Source organism: Lampetra fluviatilis, chromosome 49 (assembly GCF_964198595.1).
Source record: "Lampetra fluviatilis chromosome 49, kcLamFluv1.1, whole genome shotgun sequence".
In the NCBI taxonomy this organism is placed as follows: domain Eukaryota; kingdom Metazoa; phylum Chordata; class Hyperoartia; order Petromyzontiformes; family Petromyzontidae; genus Lampetra; species Lampetra fluviatilis.
The window spans coordinates 1672018-1693684 of NC_136323.1; the positions used below are offsets into that span (position 1 = coordinate 1672018).

The following is a 21667-nucleotide window of genomic DNA, read 5'->3' on the forward strand; positions in this document are numbered from 1 at the left end:
TACCTGTTGGCGATGGGTCCACGGAACGTTGCGTCATACTTGACCGGTACCCCTGCGGAGACAGCACACAGAGCACAACGAGATTACCTCGTGCGGAGCCTCAACCGAGAAAAGGGCAGTAGGCCTGTCACACTTGCGCCTTGTAGGGAGAAGAACCTGGGTTCGATCGCTGACCTGGTCAACGTCTATGTGGGATCCGTGCGTTCTCGCCCTGCTCTGCGTGGGGTTTCTCGGTGCTTCTCCAGGGTTTTTTTTATATTAACCCACAGCTAAACTCCACATATAGAGTGTCATTTTGTGTCTGCCAGCCATCCCAATGTAGCAGGACCCTCCTGAAAAATAATCTTTGGACTCAGTGTGGCTTTCCTGGGATTATTGCTGTATTATTATCAATAAGCACCCCGCCCCCCCCCACACTACAAAGACAAACATCCCCCATATAGCCTCAACAGACTGTTGGGGCAAGTTCAGTTAACGAGTAGAACCCATGATGGCCCGCACCACGCATGGCGGCTTTTGTCTCCCCAGCGCTGATGCTTACACAAACGGGACCAGTACTCATTTGAGGCTGAGTCAACCTAGGACAGGTCCAGGTCCGGTTCAGATAATCGTCACTGCATGGGGAGCGGTAGTGTAGCAGTTAGCGCGCTTGCACTACGAACCCGGCTACCCGAGTTCGATTCTCGCTCACGGCCAACACCGGTGACGATTATCTGAACCGGTCCTGGGCCTCCCCTAGGTCTACTCAGCCTCAAATGAGTACCTGGTGTGGTGTGTATACATCGCCACTGGGGAGGCAAAGGCGGCCAGGCGTGGAGCTGGCCACCCAACCCCTTGTGTACCGTGCTAACAGCACATGCTCGAATAGTCTGTGGTTAATGCAGACATGATTCCTTGTAAAAGGTTTCAGTTTTAGTGTTTTAACATCTTAACACCTGTTTTGTTACCAAAAAAAGTGGAAAACCTGTTCTCATAGTCTGTTAAGGCTACACGGGGGGGGACCTTTGTCTTTTACCTCTTATCCAGGCAGCCACCCTGCCCTGTGGATTAGATCCACAGCATCTGTACGCGTGTTTCTGCGCGTGCGTATGTACACCCCTTGTGTACCGTGTGCGCTGCGGCACAAGTGGCACTCGGTGTGCCACTCGGAGGCGGCTTCAAGACCCTTGGGGCTCCTCGAGCGCTCCGTGAGCCAGCGCTGCACCCCCCCCCCTGCTGCCCCCCTCTCGGGCGTTCACACCCCCGGTCAGCCAGCCAGCCGCGTTGGGAAACGCTTGCGTAACAGGACTCTTATTCCAGGTCATCTTCATCTTCGCTGGGGTGGCCGGTGAAGCCTTGCACAGCCACTGCCGACTTCCACAAAGCGGTAGGTATTTTATGGGCCTCATTGGGATGATGTCGATGATGATAAACACCGAGGGAGATACTCTTAGGTTTTTTTCGGTAAAGTCACGTAGGTGAAAAATAAATAATAAATAATACAAATAATAGAAAAAATACAATTGTACTGTGACGGTTCCACATGAAGACGGAAGCTTGTGTTGCCTCCGAAACGTCGTGATTTATTATTTCTATTATTTTTATTATTTATTTTATTTATTTTTATTTTTACCTACGTGACTTTACCGAAAAAACCTAAGAGTATGAATCCTTGCAGTCACGAAAGCTTCAAACCGAGGGAGATCTGCACTGTCACGTGAACCCACTTGGAACAGCACTCAACTCACAATGGAACGGTTAGATTCTGGCCAGGGCATAACTTAGCCCATCATTTCTCCAGAGGTCAATAAAATTAGTATCACCTTGTGGATAAGTAAGCAGTGTTTCCTCTGGATAGGCTCGCTCCTACCATAAAAATGTGGAAATTCCACAACTGGCTCAGGGCTGTAAATGGAAGATGAGCAACAATGTCTTATTTTGAGCAGGAAATCACTTTGAGCTACTGAAAACTGGCTTTTTTATGGAAAGGTTAGTGGCCTGACTTATGGTTCAGGTATTTTAGTCGTCCTAAGGGCCAGGACCAAAGCTCAAGGAGAAGACGACGGCCTTCAGTGTTCGTGGGCCTCGTCTGTTTAGCAGCCTGCCAGGGGATCTCAAGGCTTTGCAATCATGAAGCAATTTTAAGTTAAATCGAAAAACGTACTTTTTATTTTAAAATTATTTTATAGTGCTATTTTTTTTGTATATGCCTTCGCTAGCAATTTATTATAATGCAATTTTTTTTGTATGGAAATAGCTTGTATTGTTCTTGCGATTTAGTCTTTTAACAATGTTTTATTTTAACTGTACAACAATTTGAATTGCATCTTTTGCACGAAATAGTGCTATAGAAAATAAAAACTTGATTGATTGACTGACACTATATCTACGAAACAGCACCATCGTCCTAGCGTGGATGGAAAGGTGAGTTTGAGTACATCCAACACCGCCGTGGCATTGGATGAGCATTGTCTCCCTTCGTGATGAACGGTTTTTTGGGCTAGATCGCGTAAATATATAAACGTGTCGTTAACTCGCCACCACTCGACACAGCCAATTAGTAATGTTTGTCACGTGAACAAAACGTGAAATGAGTGGACTATTTCAGCCCACCCAGTGTGTTGGAGAGTAAATCCATAACATTTTACAATTTGAGTATTGCGACATTTCGCTGGTAATTACATCCACAATTCAACTCTAGCTGACCCACGTCGCTGAAATGTGCGCTTGAAATTGTGGAACTGTTCGCAAATATCTGCAGGCATTTGCGAGCGCAGGGCAGAGGCAATTTATTGCAAATAGACCCACCGTGTTTGTGCTTGGCAAGGCTCTTAAGGAGATTAAAACCTACAATCCAAGTAGTCGAGAGCACTGTTTTTAAACGGCGTTTTTTTAAAATAAATTTTTGTTCTCAGCCCATCTGCATTTGAATTTGTGCTGTTGCCAATTTGTCACGGGATGAAGACATCTCTAATCAGAGCTCCCCGCACTGAGCTGTTTGACGTCGGCATCGTGTCAAAGCCCTCAGAAGTTGATACCAAAGAACTACTCCTGAGGCTCCAATAATAATTGTTTATTAACCAAGGTAAGCCACACTGAGTCTCAAGACTATTTTTCAGGAGAATCCTGCTCCAGTGGGATGTTTGGCCAACGCCAATGGCATTGCATTGTTTTGATTATTGGAGAAAATTGGAGAACCTGAAGAAAACCCATGCAGAGCCAAGGGAAAACATACAAACTCCATATGTAAAGGTACCCAAGTCAGAAATCGAACCTAGGTCCCTTTTTCTTGAGCTAAGGCTCCACGCGGCTCTGAGTTCTTGATCGAATGTTGCGTCCGATTAAAGAAATATGTGATCGTTACCAATCGTGTTTCTATTACGAGTGTTGTACCACTGCGCCACCCTGCCACACTACTTCACTGACCCCTCATCGACATTAAACACTTTTATCAACATCTTATCAACATTGAGTGGCATGATCTTGCATTACTTCCTCTTCAGAAAGTTCATCACGTTGCAATCAGTGAATCGGAAAAAAATTAACGGTTGCTTGAGCTGAACTATTTTCGAACTGTCGTGAAAGCCCAATATCAATTGTTGTTGCGTGCAGGCCTTTAATTTCAAACAAGACGCAAAAATGCGTAAAAAAGCACATGGTGATTGGTGTGAATGCAAAATACCATCGGAATTCTCTTGTCCACACGCGTTCAGACATGAGTGGGGACAGGAAATGCTTCCTGATAGAGTGCGGTCAAGAAATGCCGATGGGTTTTTTCTTCCCACAATGACAATGGTTGCGTGCTTTTTAAATTTGTGTGTCTTGTTTGAAACTTGTTGTTTCCAAACGCAGGTCAAAACGTTACTATTTTACCAGGTAAGTCTCATGATAGCTCAACGAAGTGGCTTATAATCTGGTAATTTATAGCAGCCAAATAATCTCAACGCACATTGATTCTAAATGTGGAGGTGAAAAACCAAAGGACCCGGAGAAAAATCCACGTGACCCCTGGGAGACCATGCAAACTCTAAATATACAAGAGTCAGGGTCAGGATCAAACCCACGACCTCCTGCATATCGTGCGAGGTAGTTAACATCTCGCCACCGTGGCGCACTCGGAGTGTCTCGGTGTCTCTGAATCAGCTTCTGTGAGCAGCCACTCGGCCGAGAGGCTCTAACAAAGCGATCCTACATTAAACGGCACTTTCAGTGACTCACTCAGCAGTGTGTTTTTTTATTCCACGAAATGGCGTCGTAACGAGGCAAATGTGGGCGGACAACGCGGAGTCGTAGATTCTCAGCGGCACAAAGCGTTCTTTCACGGGTAAAAATCATCGGCTTGGGGACTGTGGAATAAGCGGTTGTTTTGTTGGCTGTATTTCACTAATCAGTCCTCAAGCATTAACAAGTCTCCCAAGAGGAGCAGCCAGACGCAGCAAAGTTAACAATTAGAACGCAATCATTACCCTCTTGCGTCCACGAGAAAGAGCTTGGTAATTATTGTTGCTATTTTTGTCGGGACGGCGGACGTGTACACGGCCGCCGTCCCTACAAAAATAACGATCGTCATCGCTTGTGTTGTGATCGAAACGTCTGTAGTTTTTTCTTCATGTTATTTTCATTCATTTGTACCTACCTACGCGACTTTACCGAAAGACCCAACGAATAAGGAGTTAACCGGCTTGATGACCCCATCCAGGCAGGGAGAGCACACAAACAACATGCACAACAGAAGGGTGCCCGAGTCAGGCGTCGAACCCAGGCCCTCGTTTGTGTGAGACACGTCACCACTGCTCCACCCTGCCACCAAGTCCAGCCACACGCGCCGCGTGCCTGTGTGCGAACATGGAAACGCGGTGCGGTGTTTCCACTGACATTCAAGTCGCTGCTCTGGGCGCGCGGCGAGTGCCATATTCCCCACACGACACGTGAACACGCAGGCACACCGCGCAACGCACACACGCGGCCACTGTAAGGGGGCACAGGGGTTGCGCAACAGGCGGGGAGAAGAGCGCATTGCTTCATTCGCCGACTGCTGCCCAGTAGTCGTGAGCACAGTGGGGGTGACACGCTTTATCTGAAATAGCTCGGGCACGCGCGCCTTCACGACGGACAGGCCCAGCGACCCTCTGTCCCGCCTCTTCGGAGCCGTTCGGCTCCGTCGACCGACGGAGATCGTCGCGACCGCGGTGATTGAGCTGGTGGGTCGAGCGAGCGGACATAAAAAAAAAGGATACGAAGGAGTGGGAAAGGCGCAGGTGGGGCGAGTGGGCCCCTCTGGCCACCGCCACACCAAAGCAGCAGAAATAAAAAAAACAATCAACAAAATTAAAGGTGTCAAATGCCCGTCACAACCATAACCATAGCCAGATATTCTAGGGTTTTTTGGGTAAAGTCACGTGACTTTGCCGAAAAAACCCCAGAATATGAATCATTGCAGTCACGAAAGCTTCAAATCTAGAATCATAGCCAGATAACTAACCAATTGCCAGCACAGTCATCCCACTGACACTACCACTAATCAACTGGCTCAGCAGCCACGAGCGTTACCACTAACCCACCAGCTTACCAGCGACTAGCACAGCTATCCCACTGACACTACCACTAACCAACCGGCTAATCCGACTCGCAAACCCACCTCAGTCACTTTGCCAATATTCACGCTCGCTCATTTTCAGATGCCGGTGTTTTGGTTGGTGCCGTACCGCCCGGCTGCATTAAATGATGTAACATTTTTTTTTACAAAGTACACAAGCACAAGTCCGATCCGCTGATGGACGAAAGTCTCTCTCCACGCCGTGTCAGTTCTGATGGCTTGTTTGACCATACTTCACCACGCTGGCCGATGCGGTGCGGTGAAAGAGGGATCGCCCAAGGATCGGTTCAGAGATCACTCGCCACTGATGTGAGCCGTGGCTGGGAGTGCAAGTCGGCGTATTACGCTGTCGCTGCAATTCCCCCGCTGAGTGTGCATGCGGGATACAATACAGTACCGTATATATATAGTCAAAGCTAAAGTGAGAGCCTGCTCCAGTGAGCATTGAGACAGCGCTTATCGGTTTACAGCCCTGAGCCAGTGATGGGAATTCCACATTCATATGGTGGAGGCGAGCCTATGTATAGGACACACCCTGTTTAATTCCTAAGAAATTTGGTTCTTATTTTATCGACCCAGGAGAGATGATGGGCCGAGGCAAGCCCTAATTAGGATTTCGCTCGTCCACCGTGCCACCTCTGTCAAGAGCTCGGTCTGGGGTTCTGGTTGTGTCCGAGTGAGCTTGACTGTCACGGTTAAGTTCGGGTCAAACGTCAGGGTTCAGGGGTTAGGGTCATGGTTAAGGTTACAGTCAGAGTTAGAGCCATTGTGAAATTATCCTCAGATGGTCAAGGTTAAATTAGGATCAAGGTGGGGGTTGGGGTTAGGATCAAGGTGGGGTTATAGTTTTGGTGACAGTATGTAACCTATTCTTGGTTCTTTCGGTAAAGGCACGTAGAAGGGAAATAATGAAATAAAATAAATATAAAACAATAAAAATTTTAAATAATAAAAATATAAAACAATAACAAATGTTTATCTTTTTATATTTTTATTTTCCTTCTACGTGACTTTACCGAAAGAACCAAGAATATGAATCCCTGCAGTCACGAAAGCTTGAAATCAGTATGTAACCTGTTAACAGGAAAAATGAATAGAAAGCCAAACTAGTCATTATCTGCCAATGTGTCCCGTCCACCCGTGCCCTGTGCCCCCCAGAATGCAGCCTGAGTGGCCGACCCCGTGAGGACATTGCCACGGCAGAAGAGCCTCTCGGCCGACGGGGCCCAGGGCTCTGTCGCGAGCCCTGGAGAGCCGCGCACGAGCCCTCGTAAGCTACCCGAGGGCTCTGCCAACAGGATGCGCGTTTAATGAAGAGCCATTGTAGTGGTGGTGGTGGGGAGTGGACGATGATGGGGGGCGATTCCACCTCCCACGAGACCCTAAAAAATTGGTACGTTTTTTTAATATTCACTTGAAGAATTTATTTATTTCGTTATTATTATTTTATATATGTAGAGGCCCTCTCCACCCGCTTCGGGACGTTTCTCGATCTGCCGCTGAGCCGTCGCTTCTCGAGTGGCTCCTCTCCAACCCGCTGAACTCCGCGCGGCCTTTGAGCTGCGGCTCAAACAGACGGGTGCCCGTGCAGTCACCGCTGCGTGTTCAAGGGCGCGGTGAAGACGCTGATGAAAGCCAGCGCAAGCCGACGCCAGCCACCCCTCGTCAGAGGATCGCCTCGTCGTCACCATCATCATCATCATCGCCGACATCGTCTGTACCTTTCCGTCAGCTCACGAGCGAGCGAATTTCCACAATGGTTCTCTTTATTTGGCTGCCATTAACTCCTTCATTCAGTGTCAGTAGCTCACTTTTTGGGGTTCTTTAACCAGTGCAATTGTGGGGGGGGGGGGGGGGGGCCCGGGGTTGGATTTTTTTCTATGTTGGATTTCAGATTTTTTTTTAACCGTCTCCGTTACCCCTCCTCTCTCATCTCACGTTGCTCTCTGGCACGTTATCTCTGCTCCGGCAACAAAAGGCCTCCTCCTTCTTACAAAGCCACGCACAGTCGCCAACCGTCGTTCCGTGGTGGGAAGCCGCTTCTTCTCGGCCTCTGCTCCCGCCGTTTGGATGGAATTCTCTTCCTCTTGAACTTCGTGCAGCGGAGACTCTGCTGCTGCTGCTTCTGCCGCTACCCTTGTTCAAGTCGAGACTTTGGACCCCCATTTATTTTCATTTGTTATCGATCTTATGACTGTATGTTGTATTGTGTTGTCACTTGGGTGACGCAGGTCACTCGAGAAGATGAGACTCATCCTGTCTCTTGAGTTCTCGCCTAGTTGAACAAAACCAACTTGAAACCTGAGACGCGTCGTCGTGCCCAACAACAGGGACGTCACCCGATGATACCACGTGACACACACCCCCCCCCCCCCACACACACATTTGTGGCACGAAGAGCACGAAAGCGTCGTCACGTGTGACTCCTTTCCTGTGGCGTCACCCTTTCGTATCAATGCGAAGGGAAATAATAAAATACAAATATAAAACAATAAAAATATTTTAGTTTTGTTTTATATTTGTATTTTATTAAGAATATTAATCCCTGCAGTCACGAAAGCTTTAAATCAAAACAAAAGACTCGTTTTCGTGGCTTCCAACATATGTTGTGTCCACTCCACATTTTTTTATGAGATATTCTTCAGATGAATCGTGACCCAACAACAAATGCATCACTCCCATCTTGGCTTGCTCGTGTTTTCGTCCACGTTCGTGTCACGTGGCCAAAGCCGTGGGATGTTGTCCGGGCTCATTCTCCACTGCAGCCTTTACACCATTGGAACCTCATTTGCCAGTAGCAAAATATGATAGTTGTGTTTTTACCCTTTTATCTGGCAACAAAACTGACACCTTTTTTACAAGGAGTCATGTTTGCATTGACCACAATACCTGCAGTCAGAATGCTACTGGCAAATGAGGTTCCAATGGTGTAAATGCTTACCCAGAGCTATCATGCTCTGATGTGCATTGTCTTTGAGTTGTGTGCCTTTTGGCGTCATCTGGTCCAACACCATGTGAGACGAGGCTCTAAGGAAAGCTGTCACGAGTGTGGACCAATCAATTTCAAGGACAGTGCATACATTATCAGAGCTACGTTTTTTGTTTGCATTCTGACCGCAGGTATTGTGGTCAATGCAAACATTACTCCTTGTAAAAAAGGTGTCAGTATTGTTGCCAGATAAAAGGGTAAAAACCCAATTATCACTGCAGCCTTCTTCATGAAACCACTGCGGACCGATGTCCCCGAAGCACAGCGCCTTCCCTCGCGACAGCCTCACGCTATGAGACCGCCGCGGACACCAATTGTACTAAACTGCTACTGTTACTTTCCTTGGCTTCGTCGAAGAAGATCGTTTTCATTCCTGACCGTTTGCTAAAAACAGGCGCATCGCCTTGAGCAACATTCTGGCTGGTACCCTGAGTGCCACCCCAGCGCACCAGTACTCATTTCAAGAGGTCATCGTGGCCAAAGCCATTAATGCCACTGCACCTCCTTGTTTCCAACGCTCCCTATCCCTCCGCCGGATCCCACAACGGTAGAGATGCAGCGACCCCGCCCCCCCCCCCCCCCCCCCCCGAGATCTGAGCTGACAGTCTCCCACCGTCTGCTCTGAGGTCTTCCTCCGTGGTCGAAGCACGCGTGGGGTGCACGCCAAGGCCCGTCTTGTTTACGTGCTGCCCTCCTCTATCCTGCACACATTGTCACACTCACCATAATCCTCCTCCTCCTCCCCTTCATTGCATCCACGAAGCTTTAGCTGCCAAGTTACACGGCCAAACTTCGCTGTGGTCTCACATCACATATTCAAAACATTTAACTGATCCCAGTTGAATTCGTTGTCAAGGCACTGCGAGTAGAGCTGGTGGCACGGTGGTTAGCACGCTCAGCTAAAAGCCCGACGACCCGAGTTTAATTCCCTAACATCAGGTGCAAGAGTGGCATCTTTACCAACCTGCATTGCTCATTGCGGTGAAGTATGGCGAAAATGAAATCCCTTTACCAACACGGCATGGGGAGGCCTTCACAAAGCAGTGGATTGACAGAGGGCTGTTCGTGATTTCTTATGACTACGCCTACGGTGCTGTATTATCTGAAGTTAGTAGCTCGTGGTGCTCATGTCAAGATTGGTGACGCTGCTGCATTGGCAGTGGTGCACAATTAACATCAACAACAACAAACTCAAGACGGTCGACAACAACAAGAACAACACTGTGTGGCCATAAAATAACAAGAAATATAATTGGCGACGTTTCGGGCAATGGTCCTTCGCACATGAAGTGGGTCCATTTCCCGAAACGTCGCCAATTGTTTAATTTTTCTCATATAATGTAAGGCTGTGTCGTTGACCGCTCTCAAGGCGACAATGAATACAGAAACATGTGTACATATATATAATTCCGCTGCATTGATCAAGGAGGTTTTTGCAAGCAGCAGTGCACCTTGCAGGCCGAGCGGTCGATAAATCCGGTCTCTACGCTTGCACGCGAACGATACGGAGCAAGTCCATTCACAAAGCGTCCGCGGTTTGAGGGCTCATGGCGGTCGTGGGCATCGCGGTAAATGTGCATTTTAATTACGTTTGGTGTCGGGTGGGGAAGGGGGAAAGGGGGGATGCTTCCATCCAGCGGTGGATAGAGCACGGCTCATGATGGTGATGGTAATTATGATGTCGTGGTTTGTTTTCTTATTCAGAGCGTCGCCCTGCTCAACAACGCGTTTGGCTCGTCTCTGTTGAAGGTACAGAGAGACGGTGGGTGGAAATTCCACATCTCTATGGCGGGGACGAGGTTTGTCCTCGGTACAAACGATGACCACAGCCAGTGCTTGATGTGCAGCTTCACTGGGCAGTACTCAATTTGCCGACCTCAGAGAGATGATGGTGATAATGATGGTGATATTCATAATGTTGCTGCTGATGATGATGACACTCATGATATTGATGATGCTGCCACTGCCCATGGTCATGGTGATAATTCAAAGCAGAAACTGCTGGCGTGATAATTCCCCCATTGTAAATTGGTTTCGCAATCGTTTCAAATCTTTCGCAAAAAATGAAACACACTCTGTAAAAAAACTTAACTAGTGTAAGGGCGTGCGCTCAGCGAACGGTCAGCTACTTATGCCATGCAAACAGGACGCGCACGAGATCTGCCCGTCGTCTGGTGGTGATCTGATACCGACCACTGGACGGTCGTAAATGAATGCATCACTCGCCCCAAACACCGAGATTCGTGAGCGAAGTCAAGTGCTGTCATTACTGGGGGGGGCGGCACAGCTTGTTCAAGGACTCGCGCGCTGACGCAAGCGGCTTCATGGTCGAGCACCCGCGCGCGTGGCACGTTCGACGCGGTCGTAAATCCGCAGAAGAAGAAGACGCGCCCGGTCGAAACAACATCCGTGACTTCTCTTTCCGCACCCGGCGCGCGCTATCGACGCGGGGCACATTTCTAGCTCACAGCGCGAGCATGCCGTGCGGACGGCATGGAGGATGCAGGGTGGGAAAGCCGATTGGGGTTTGGTGGGAGTTGGCAACAATTTTAATAACGACGCGGTGGTTGAACGCGTGGTAGGCTGTCGCGAACAATATTATCCACATAATCAACGTTTTTGGGTTTAGATCGCGTTATTTATAAATGTGTCGTAACCCTCCACCACCCGACACGGCCAATCAGTAAAAAAGTGTCACGTTGACAAAAGACAAATAGTTCACTGCTTTAGCCCACCGGTGTGTTGAAGCGTGAAACCACAACATTTACAATTTGGGTAGTACGACGTCTCGCTGGTAATTGCATCCAGCATCATCGGGCAGTGAACTATTTGTCTTTTGTCAACGTGACACTTTTTTACTGATTGGCCGTGTCGGGTGGTGGAGGGTTACGACACATTTATAAATAACGCGATCTAAACCCAAAAACGTTGATTATGAATAATATTGGTCGCGAAAGCCTACGTGTTAAATATTATCCACAATAGAGGTGTTTGGGTTAGGTCGCGTAAATATGAATGTGCCGTTAAAACATCGTCATTGTTTTGGGAACGTTTTGTTGGCGTGACAAACCTCACCAATTGGCTGTGTCGCGTGGTGGCGGGTTTTACGACACATTCATATTTACGCGATCTAACCCAAGTTCGTACGTTCGGTATTAGCAAGGCGATCATCACGAGTGCGCCTCGTTTTGCGAGACGCAGGGATGTCGCCAAGTGTCATCCCAATTTGAGTTTAATTTGCGGGGTAATTTTTTAATGTTGGCAAACAATGTCGATCACTGTGATGTGTGGGTTTTACCCCGGACACAAAGCCGCCGTGCGTTTAGATGTCAAGTTTGATAGACGACCGCGCAATTTTAGACAAAACTCCGTGGTATTGTGCGGTCGGTTTTTGTTTCCTTGGACAGGGTGGAGAAAGAAATGTCGATTGCGCCGATAATGTAATCTTTACATACACAGGCTGCTCACGAACTGCAACAGTCACTCGCCAGTAATTGTGTAAGATGTCAAACAATTACAATTCGGAACAACAATTGTTTTTTTCTCTTCCCGTGACGAAGTGCGGTGAGGCGAACTTCACGGATTCTGCCTTGCAACGTTATAAGGGATAACCACCGAGAACCAGCCACTCTGGGGACACGCCCAGCTTCCACAGTTGCAGCCGCTTTCCCCTGGTTCGCACGCCGTTAAAAATGAAAACGCATTCATACGGTGTGTTTACGCAACCACATTTACCGGGTGACTCCCCGTTTTTTTTCTTCTTCTTCAATAAGTTGAGTCAAATACTGTATCCGTACGGGAGTGTCCAGCCTCCCCCTCTTTTGCAATTTGACCACAAAACCCAGGACTGTCTTGGCTGAGCGGCGCTCCTCCTAGTTGCACCGGCAGCCGTCTGGAACTCGCTCTGCCACTGCACATTCTAAGCAGCAGCATCCAAGCACCATCATCCACCTTCAAGTAGTAGCTCAAGGCTCAGCTGCCCAAGCTTTCAACTGATGAGGCTCTCACTCGTTCAAGATTTGACCCGTCCAGCCCCGCACCCGTCCAAGTTGGAGTACCAGGGACTTTGAGCTCTGCCTCTGCGCGTCCGAGTTCTCGGTCGAACACTGCGTCCGATTCGAGAAAACGCGTGCTTTCAATAAATCGTGTTTATTTATAAACTGGTCTGTTGTGCCCCATATTGTTGGCGTCACCTTTCGCATTTTTGGACCGCCGTGATCCAAATCCGCGCTGAACTCAGTGTGAATGTGCGTGCGCATTCAACTGAGAACCCTACAGTGGCGTTGCTGTTTACGGCTGAAAGCACGGCCTCTCCAGAAGTAAATTCCGAATAAATTGAGAGATCACCCCACTCGTACGACTCGAAGTTAGTAAATTTTAATAACAATGCGAATATTCCTTCTGATTTCCAGCGAGACAGTTTTTGTTTCCGATGAGATATGAATTTGTACCTGTCCAATCGATCTTTGTTAATTTGCTTAAATACATGGCACTTATTTATTCAAGCGAAAGCCACTTTTGAGACCTCTACGAGTGAATGTCAACATTCTTGTCCGATAAGCCACACGGCAGGGCGGTGTTACATTTCACAAGCCCCCCCCTGCCCCACCCTCCTGCCCCCTCCCTCCTCTCCCGTGCTGTTTGGAGTTCTGTGGAGATGGCCGAGAATCGGGGGAGTTGGCAGGAAAATGTAAAATGTGACATCTGCACTTCAAAAGTGGAGTCTTGTTCAAAGATGAACACGGGATTCGAAGCAGTCTGCCTTTGTCCGACGGCTTTCAGCGGTCACACGGTGTTTCTCTTGTGTGTGACTGCACATTGTGTGTCTGTGTCTATGCGGGGAGCGATTGGTGTGTCGTGTGGTTAGCGCGCTGTGCCACAAACCCGGTGACCCGCTCGCAGCCAACATCGTTGACAAACATCTGAACCAGGTCCTGGGCCTCCCCTAGGTCAACTCAGCCTTCAATGAGTACCTGGTGCAGTGTGTAAACATCAGCACTGGGTAGACAAATGCGACCCGGGCGTGGCGATTACCACGCAACCGCCTTGGATGCCGTGCCGGTCTCGTATTCGCTAACAGCACTTAGCCCAAACGGTCCGTGCAGCTGTGTTGGTGGAATCTTTGTGGTCTTGTGGTGGGAGCGGTGGCACAGCAGTTCGTGCACTGCGCTATGAACCCTGCCACCTAAGTTTGATTCTCGGCCACGGCTTACGTCGGCAGCGAGTGACATCCAAACTGTTCCTGGATCGCTCCCCTTCACCAACCCGCACTGACCGGCGTGGTGAAGTATGGTCAGATATCCACTGACCCGGGACGATATACCCTTACCCCCCCCCTCCCCCGGGTTGATTGTCTTCCCCTCAAATTGATCGTGTCGGGTTCGTCCGCCTCGCTGATGTCTTTGCCCGGTTGTTGTGGTTGTTGTTGTTGTTGTTTTTGTTACCTAGCGCACTGTTGCGGGCTTGCGTTCCTCTTACAATTAAAAAAAAAACCTCATGAACACATTTTCTTTCCCCACAGACTCGGGAGACCCTGAAATCTCGTGGGGGAGAGAGCCCCAGAGTCTGGGGGCCACACGGGGGGACAGCTTCAGTGGCCCCATCGACCGGAGTCTCGGCCTGGGCACACGGAGAAGACCTGCACCCCCAGATCTTAAGAGACCCTTTGGGTGGGCGGCAGTAGCATGTCTCGGATGTACACCGGGGCATGGTATCCACGCGATAATTTTTTTTCCTTCCCAGTATCATAATGATGAAAAATGTAAGAATATATCTTCTTGGTTCTTTCGGTAAAGTCACGTAGAAGGGAAATAATAAAATGATAAAAATAAAACATTACAAAATACAATTCTCACGACGTTTCGGCCACAACACAAACAGCCGTCCTCAGGTGAAGAACAGGTCTGTCGGAAAGACAGGGTCTGAAAGCTTTAAATATAAATGTAAGAATAGACTTTACCGTTTCTGGCAATGAAACACAATTATTAAAATGTTCAAATACCAAGCGGAGAACAGCTGCTTGCGAGGCGTTTAGTCTGCATTTACCGCACACACTTGTGGCACGGTATCTCTCTCCCACTTCAGCAAAAAAAATCTTGCTGTGGTTTTCCCACCTGACGATGATTGCTTGTGTTTCGTTCGAAACGTCGTGATTTAATTTTTTTTATTTTATACCTACGTGACTTTACCCAAAGAACCAAAGAGTATGGATCCCTGCAGTCACGAAAACTTCAAATCAAGATCAAAACATGGAAACAAACACGTCTGTGATGTACACTGGAGCATGGCAGTTGATTATAATCTGGATCGATCCCTGACCAGGAACTGAACACTTAACCTTTCTCGGAGCTCTTGCTCGTTGTTAGGAGCACTAACAAATGTGCCACCTGGCCAGGACAAAAATATCGATAATGCTTTACTTTAACCATTGCAGCCCTTTTATCGGTCCACTGCTGGATGAAGGCTTTCCCGCACTCGTGTTTGGTTGCTGTGTGTGGAATGACCGTACGTCACCACGCTGGGTGAGTGCAGGTTGGTGAAGGGGGCACCCACAAAGATCGGTGCGGATATTGCCCACCACCGATACGTTTGCCGTGGCCTGGTATCAAACTCAGCTTACCCAGGTTCAGAGCGTGTGAACCATTCCGCCTCCGCTCTCATGCACCCCTCCCTCTCCTCCCACCAATAATCAACTTCATAACAGTAATAGTCATCAGAGTTCACATTCAGGTGTTGTATTTCCCGTTGGATCGTGCGAAGTGGCTCTCCCAGGGTTAAATGGCACACATTGCAATCGGATATCTTTCACCGACGCAGTCACCACAAGGGTGGCATTGTGAGCGCACACTGAACATTTCTCCTAGACACGACTCCTCTTCAGCATTTTCACCGTCACGTGCCATCCCCCGGTATGGATAGCATCTATGGGACATGTTTGCCAGTGTCAATATTATAAAAAAAATAAGAAGAGGCTTTATCCTCCCTGGCAATAAAACCGGTGATGTTAAGTTGGTCAAACACCAAATAGATACATATTAAAAGGCATCAAGTCTGCCTTAACCACGCAAAATTGTAGCAAAACATGCAAACAAACATGCTCTGATCATATACGCAGCATTGTCTTGGAAATGCATTGGCCTACACCAGATACAGCCTTTCTATGGCCTTGCCGCACCGGTGTCAGACCGGAGAACGCCAAGAGACGAACAGTGCGAAGGCAACGTCAGTATAAAGCATTAATAGCTCGGGGTTGAGCAGTTATATCTATGGAATGGATAGCATTAACAAAAAAAATCCCTAAAAGAGATATTGGTCCGGCCACAGGAATGTGGAATTTCCACCTCCGACCCAATGGCGTTCACGCGACCCGTTTGCTCGGTTGAGCACAGAGCCGATGCTCTCCCAGTGGTTCAATGGTCAGCGACACACCCAACTTTCAAGCAATCCAGAGGTGGCCGGTTCGATTCCATCTCCCGGGGCGGGAGTTTGGAACAGCGGTGCGAGCTTATTAAATCCCCCCCTCCCCTCCCTCCCACTGCCTCAGTCCACCCAGCAGCATAGATGGGTAGAGGAGCGCGGTTAGTCGATCGGCAAGAGGCGTTTGGTGGGGGTAAAGTGTGGCTACTCCCGCCGCTTCCAAAGACGCTCGAGCCTGCGTGGAAAAGTAGGCCAAATACCCTCCACAGCGATTGTCCATAGCTCCGTCTAGCGGGGGCCCTTCCGTCAGCAGCGGGTGTGAGCGCGGTAGTAGCAGGGGCTGCACCCCACCGACCTGGAAATCTGCGTCCGTCTCATTTCAGTTGTTTTATTTGCTTGCTATTCAAATTCGCAACTTCGAAACATATTTCGAACGCTGGCTCATGCGCTCGGCGCTGGTGAATTAAGCGGCGAAGAATGCGAGGCACGTGGCGCTCGCGGCGGCGGCTGACGGGCGGCGATGGCAAAGTTGTTGCTGGTTTCAATTTCAAAAGCAAAAACATCGCAAAGTTACACACATGTGGTCAGCAGCGGCTCTTCAAAGTCACTTGGGAGCACGGCTCACGATAACGTGACCGTCTACGCAGCCTCACGGCGTGTCGATGTGATCGAAGATAAAGACGAAATATGCCCCCCTCCACCCCGTGTGGCATTAACAGGCTGTTGGGGCGAGTGCTGTTAGGGAGCACCTATGAACAGTGGGTAAGTTACACTAAGCAGGCTGGGTGGCCAGGGGCCACGCCCGGACGTCTTTGTTTCCCCAATGCTGATTTTTTTTAAACCGCACCAGGGGCTCATTTAAGGCCGAGTATACCTAGGGGAGGCCCAAGAACGGTTCAAATATTCGTCACCGATGTTGACCGTGAGTGGCAATCGAACTCGGGTGGCCGTGTTTGTAGTGCAGCGTGCTAGTCACTGAGCTAGCGCTCCCCACTATGTGATAATAAACTAAATACTCCAAAAGACAAAACCAGCATTGAGCCATTGCTTTACATCTTCTGCTTACGGCCCTGCAAAGCCATCCGTGGAAATTCCTAGTTCCTATGACGGGGGCGAGGACCACCACTGCTAATTTTCCCACGAAGCGCTACTTATTTTATCGACCGCGGAGAGATGACGGGACGAGTCAACTCCCCACCCAGGATTTGAACTCGCAACCGCTGAGCCACCGTTCATCCGAACGCAACAACAACGAATGTACGCAGTGATTCAACAAGTCCCGAGTGTCTTCCCCTTCTACGCCAACGAGAATCTCCCAGCCATAGCCGCGATCTCAGCACTCGGCCAGCTCCACGGGATGGTCACCCATCCACGAACGAAGCGGGGGTCAACGGCTCGCTGACCTTCCGAGAATCCGATGGCGACGTGGGCACGTCTCTCCCCGGCGACTCGCCCGTGCGTGCGTGCGCATGGCGAGTGGGACGCCTGTGACACCAGAAAAAAGACGAAAAAACTTCGAAGCTCATCGGATTCCTCCGGTGTAGATACATCTTCGGATTTTTGAATCCCGAGTTGAATTTGTGGACGCGGATAACACGGGTTGAAAGCGTTACGTGAACTCCCCCAGGGGACTGCTCCACCTTCAATGAGCTTGCGGAGTGTGTGAGGTTCTCACACGGCACGGGGTGTTAGACGACGCGACGCGGCTTGATGTGTAACGTCTCACGCGACCGCCAACCCAAAGGCGTTCGCTGTACGCTACCGATTACATCGAGGCAGTCGGCACTGAAACGCAATTCTCCGACTGAATTGCGACATCAAAATGTGTAAAAAGGGATATTATTAGGTAGGAGAGTTCGTGGAGGGGAGTAGAGTGAGATGACAGGGGAGAGGTAGGATAGTGCGTGGAGGGGAGTGAGATGAGAGGGGGCAGGTAGGAGAGTTTGTGGAGGGGAGTGAAGTGAGATGATAGGGGAGAGGTAGGAGAGTTTGTGGAGGGGAGTGGAGTGAGATGATAGGGGAGAGGTAGGAGAGTGCGTGGAGGGGAGTGAGATGAGAGGGGAGAGGTAGGAGAGTCCGTGGAGTGGAGTGAGATGAGAGGGGAGAGGTAGGAGAGTGCGTGGAGGGGAGTGAGATGAGAGGGGAAAGGTAGGAGAGTGTGTGGAGGGGAGTGGAGTGAGATGAGAGGGGGCAGGTAGGAGAGTTTGTGGAGGGGAGTGAAGTGAGATGATAGGGGAGAGGTAGGAGAGTTTGTGGAGGGGAGTGGAGTGAGATGATAGGGGAGAGGTAGGAGAGTGCGTGGAGGGGAGTGAGATGAGAGGGGAGAGGTAGGAGAGTGCGTGGAGGGGAGTGAGATGAGAGGGGAAAGGTAGGAGAGTGTGTGGAGGGGAGTGGAGTGAGATGAGAGGGGGCAGGTAGGAGAGTTTGTGGAGGGGAGTAGAGTGAGATGAGAGGGGAGAGGTAGGAGAGTTTGTGGAGGGGAGTGAAGTGAGATGATAGGGGAGAGGTAGGAGAGTGCGTGGAGTGGAGTGAGATGAGAGGGGAGAGGTAGGAGAGTGCGTGGAGGGGAGTGAGATGAGAGGGGAAAGGTAGGAGAGTGTGTGGAGGGGAGTGGAGTGAGACGAGCAGGACGAGGCAGGCGGGGAGGGGGGTGCCGAGTCCGCGGAGGACACGGGAAGCCGGTGCGTAGCACGACATCGATCACGAATGAGATTTGGATGTGGAGCAGACGGAGCGATACGAGGCGCGCGCCCGGCCCCGCGGCACCACGTGCTCTCTGCCAGGAGCCGCCGTTCGCGACGCCGCGTCCGGTCTCGGTCGCGTTCACTCGGGGCCACGGCTGGGCCGGGCGCTGTCGACCATTTACACACCGCGGCGCGCGCGTGGCCCCACACGCGGCTTCGCTTCTCACGTTGCCAGCCCACGGGCAGGCAAAGCTGCGGCGAAATTCGCTTGCGAGGATTTTCTAAGGCAACAGAGCGGCGATCAGGGTCGTCACTGCGCCTCCGTGTGCTGTGCCCATTGGTAACCCGTGGAGGAGCGAGCGTGCGTGCGTGTGGTGGGGTTAGTGTGCGTGCGTGTGATGGGGTTAGTGTGAGTGTGTGTTGGGTTCAGTGTGTGTGTGTTGGGTTCAGTGTGTGTGTGTGTGTTGGGTTCAGTGTATGTGTGTGTGTTGGGTTCAGTGTGTGTGTGTGTTGGGTTCAGTGTATGTGTGTGTGTTGGGTTCAGTGTGTGTGTGTGTTGGGGTCAGTGTGTGTGTTGGGTTCAGTGTGTGTGTGGTGGGGTTAGTGTGTGTGTTGGGGTCAGTGTGTGTGTGTTGGGGTCAGTGTGTGTGTGGTGGGGTTAGTGTGTGTGTTGGGTTCAGTGTGTGTGTGGTGGGGTTAGTGTGTGTGTTGGGGTCAGTGTGTGTGTGTTGGGGTCAGTGTGTGTGTGGTGGGGTTAGTGTGTGTGTTGGGTTCAGTGTGTGTGTGGTGGGGTTAGTGTGTGTGTTGGGGTCAGTGTGTGTGTGTTGGGGTCAGTGTGTGTGTTGGGGTCAGTGTGTGTGTGTTTGTTCAATTACCGTGTACGTTGTGTACACGGTACTGAATGGGGAGCGGGGGTGTAGCGAACCCGGCGGCCCGAGTTCAATTCCCGCTCACGGCCAACACCGGTGACCAGTGCTGGGCCTCCCCCCTAGGTCGACTCAGACTCAAATGAGTATCTGGGGCGGTATGTAAACATCGCCACTGGGGAGACAAAGGCGGCCCGGCGTGGTGCTGGCCACCCACCCCCTCGTGTGTGCTACTCGCTCGCAGCACTTGCCCCAGCCGTCTGTTAAGGGTTTTTTATTTGTTTCTATACTACATCAAGTACATCGCATGCGAACAAAGCAATACTGTGTATGGATCTTGACACGTAGTTTTTTCGCAGCTGTTATCATGATTCATGGCTGGGTTTAGGCCACGCGATGATCTGACCGCATTTGTGTCCTGAAGACCCTCCACCACACAGACGGCGCTTATCTATGGTTAATACAACCGCAGCATTAACCAGGGCGACCTGCCTGTATCGAACCGCAAAAACGCTACCGCTGAGGCCGTGTGACCGCGGCAATTACCGTGGTGTAAATGTGCGTATGCTATGGCACAACCACTAACTTTCTATATGCAAGTATGGACATATGAATGTATTAATGCTCATCCTCTACAAAAAAATAGCTGCTATGCAGCACACAACCCGACATGAACACACGCACTGCCCGCGTGTTGTATCCGTGAAAGGTTTCCATTTAAATTCGCATCAAGGTGTGTGCGCGTTAGTGTTCATTGTGGGGAGCGGTTCATGTCGCCTGGCCAACACCATTGACGGTTATCTGAACCGGTTTTGGGCCTCCCCTAGGTCGACTCAGCCACAAATGATGCTCTGAAGGACCATTTCCCGAAACGTCACCGATTATATACTGTTATTCTTTTCAGGCCGCGGTGGAGTTTAAAAAATATATAGTTTTAAGATATAACCTTACCGTTAAACTCACTGTGTTGTGTGTGTCTGTACTGTAACGTTGTAACCGATATAGCACACGGACTCAGGGTTATGAGCGTTTGCACACCCGTCTCTCTCTCTCTCGTTTCACAACGCATGGATTTATAGCGTGTATTAGTTTGTTTGCTGGTGACTGTGTATTTCATATCGGAATCGCCTGCAGTGCTGTTGCTGCTGGCCGCAATAAAAGTTATTTAAAAGTCAAGTCTCTCTCGTCTCGATTTCTCTTTAGCACCGAGGAGGGCCGAGCAAATGCTCAGAGAGAGACAATCTCGCTCTCATCCGTCCAGCTGCTCGCCCAGAAACAGGAGCTCGCAAACACCACGCGCAACAGCTGATCATCCGCCCTCCCTCCTCATCCTCCTGTTGTTGTTGTTGTTGTCGTACGACTAGCCTGATGTCGACGCCAGAGTAACAACTCAAATTTTACATTCAGGTGCGTTGAAGCCCAGAGACACCGCGTGGGTGAGTAGCGAGCGGAGTGAAGTGTTTCAGTTCAGTTTCATTTATTTGGTATAGCCCTGTGAGCCATTCGGCTCTTGAATCGGGTGTCAACGGCAACAAACAGGAGACAAAAACGTAAACAAGAAAACATCTTGAAGTGACTATGTGACTAAGTGCAAACAGAAAATCCAGGAAAAAACAGCAAAAATATTCCACAAAAAGCACCGTACACCAACGCTGTGCAAAAATCCCAGTGGGATGCAAGTGAAACAACAACAACCACAAGACAACTTAGATTAAGGCCATCATTCTAATTCTAGATTTGAAGCGTTCGTGACTGCAAGGATTCATACTATTAGGATTTTTTGGTAAAGTCACGTAAAAAAAATTCATAGAAGTGATAATAGAAATAAAATAATAAATCTGTGATTTATTATTTTATTTCTATTATTACTTCTCTTAATATTTGTTTTACCTACGTGACTTTACCAAAAAAGCCTAAGAGTATGCCATCATTCTAACTCCGTACTACAACAAACAAACATGGCTAAAACAAAAGTGTATCATCAGCGACGTGATGTCTCCTGCTTCGTATTTGTAGATCGGCAATTGCACCGTGATACGTTACAGGGTCTGTTCGGGATGGCCACAGTCAGCAGTTTGTTTTTAAGTTCCCATCGACGCGAACCAATACTCAACTTTCTCACACACACAACAAAGAC

The 21667-nt window shown here is 49.5% G+C and overlaps 1 protein-coding gene across 5 annotated transcripts in view; it reads right to left on the reverse strand.

Annotated features, from left to right (window-relative positions):
• Positions 1-21667, reverse strand: part of LOC144948423 (choline transporter-like protein 4) — a 60769-nt gene that overhangs the window by 37557 nt on the left and 1545 nt on the right. For 4 of the 5 annotated variants that reach the window (XM_078877870.1, XM_078877871.1, XM_078877869.1 and 1 more), the window contains exon 2: positions 4-52. The exons of the other annotated variant lie outside the window; for it this stretch is intronic. In XM_078877870.1, coding sequence (XP_078733996.1) covers positions 4-52 — 49 coding nt within the window. The remainder of the gene's footprint in view (positions 1-3; positions 53-21667) is intronic. 5 annotated transcript variants of the gene reach the window in all.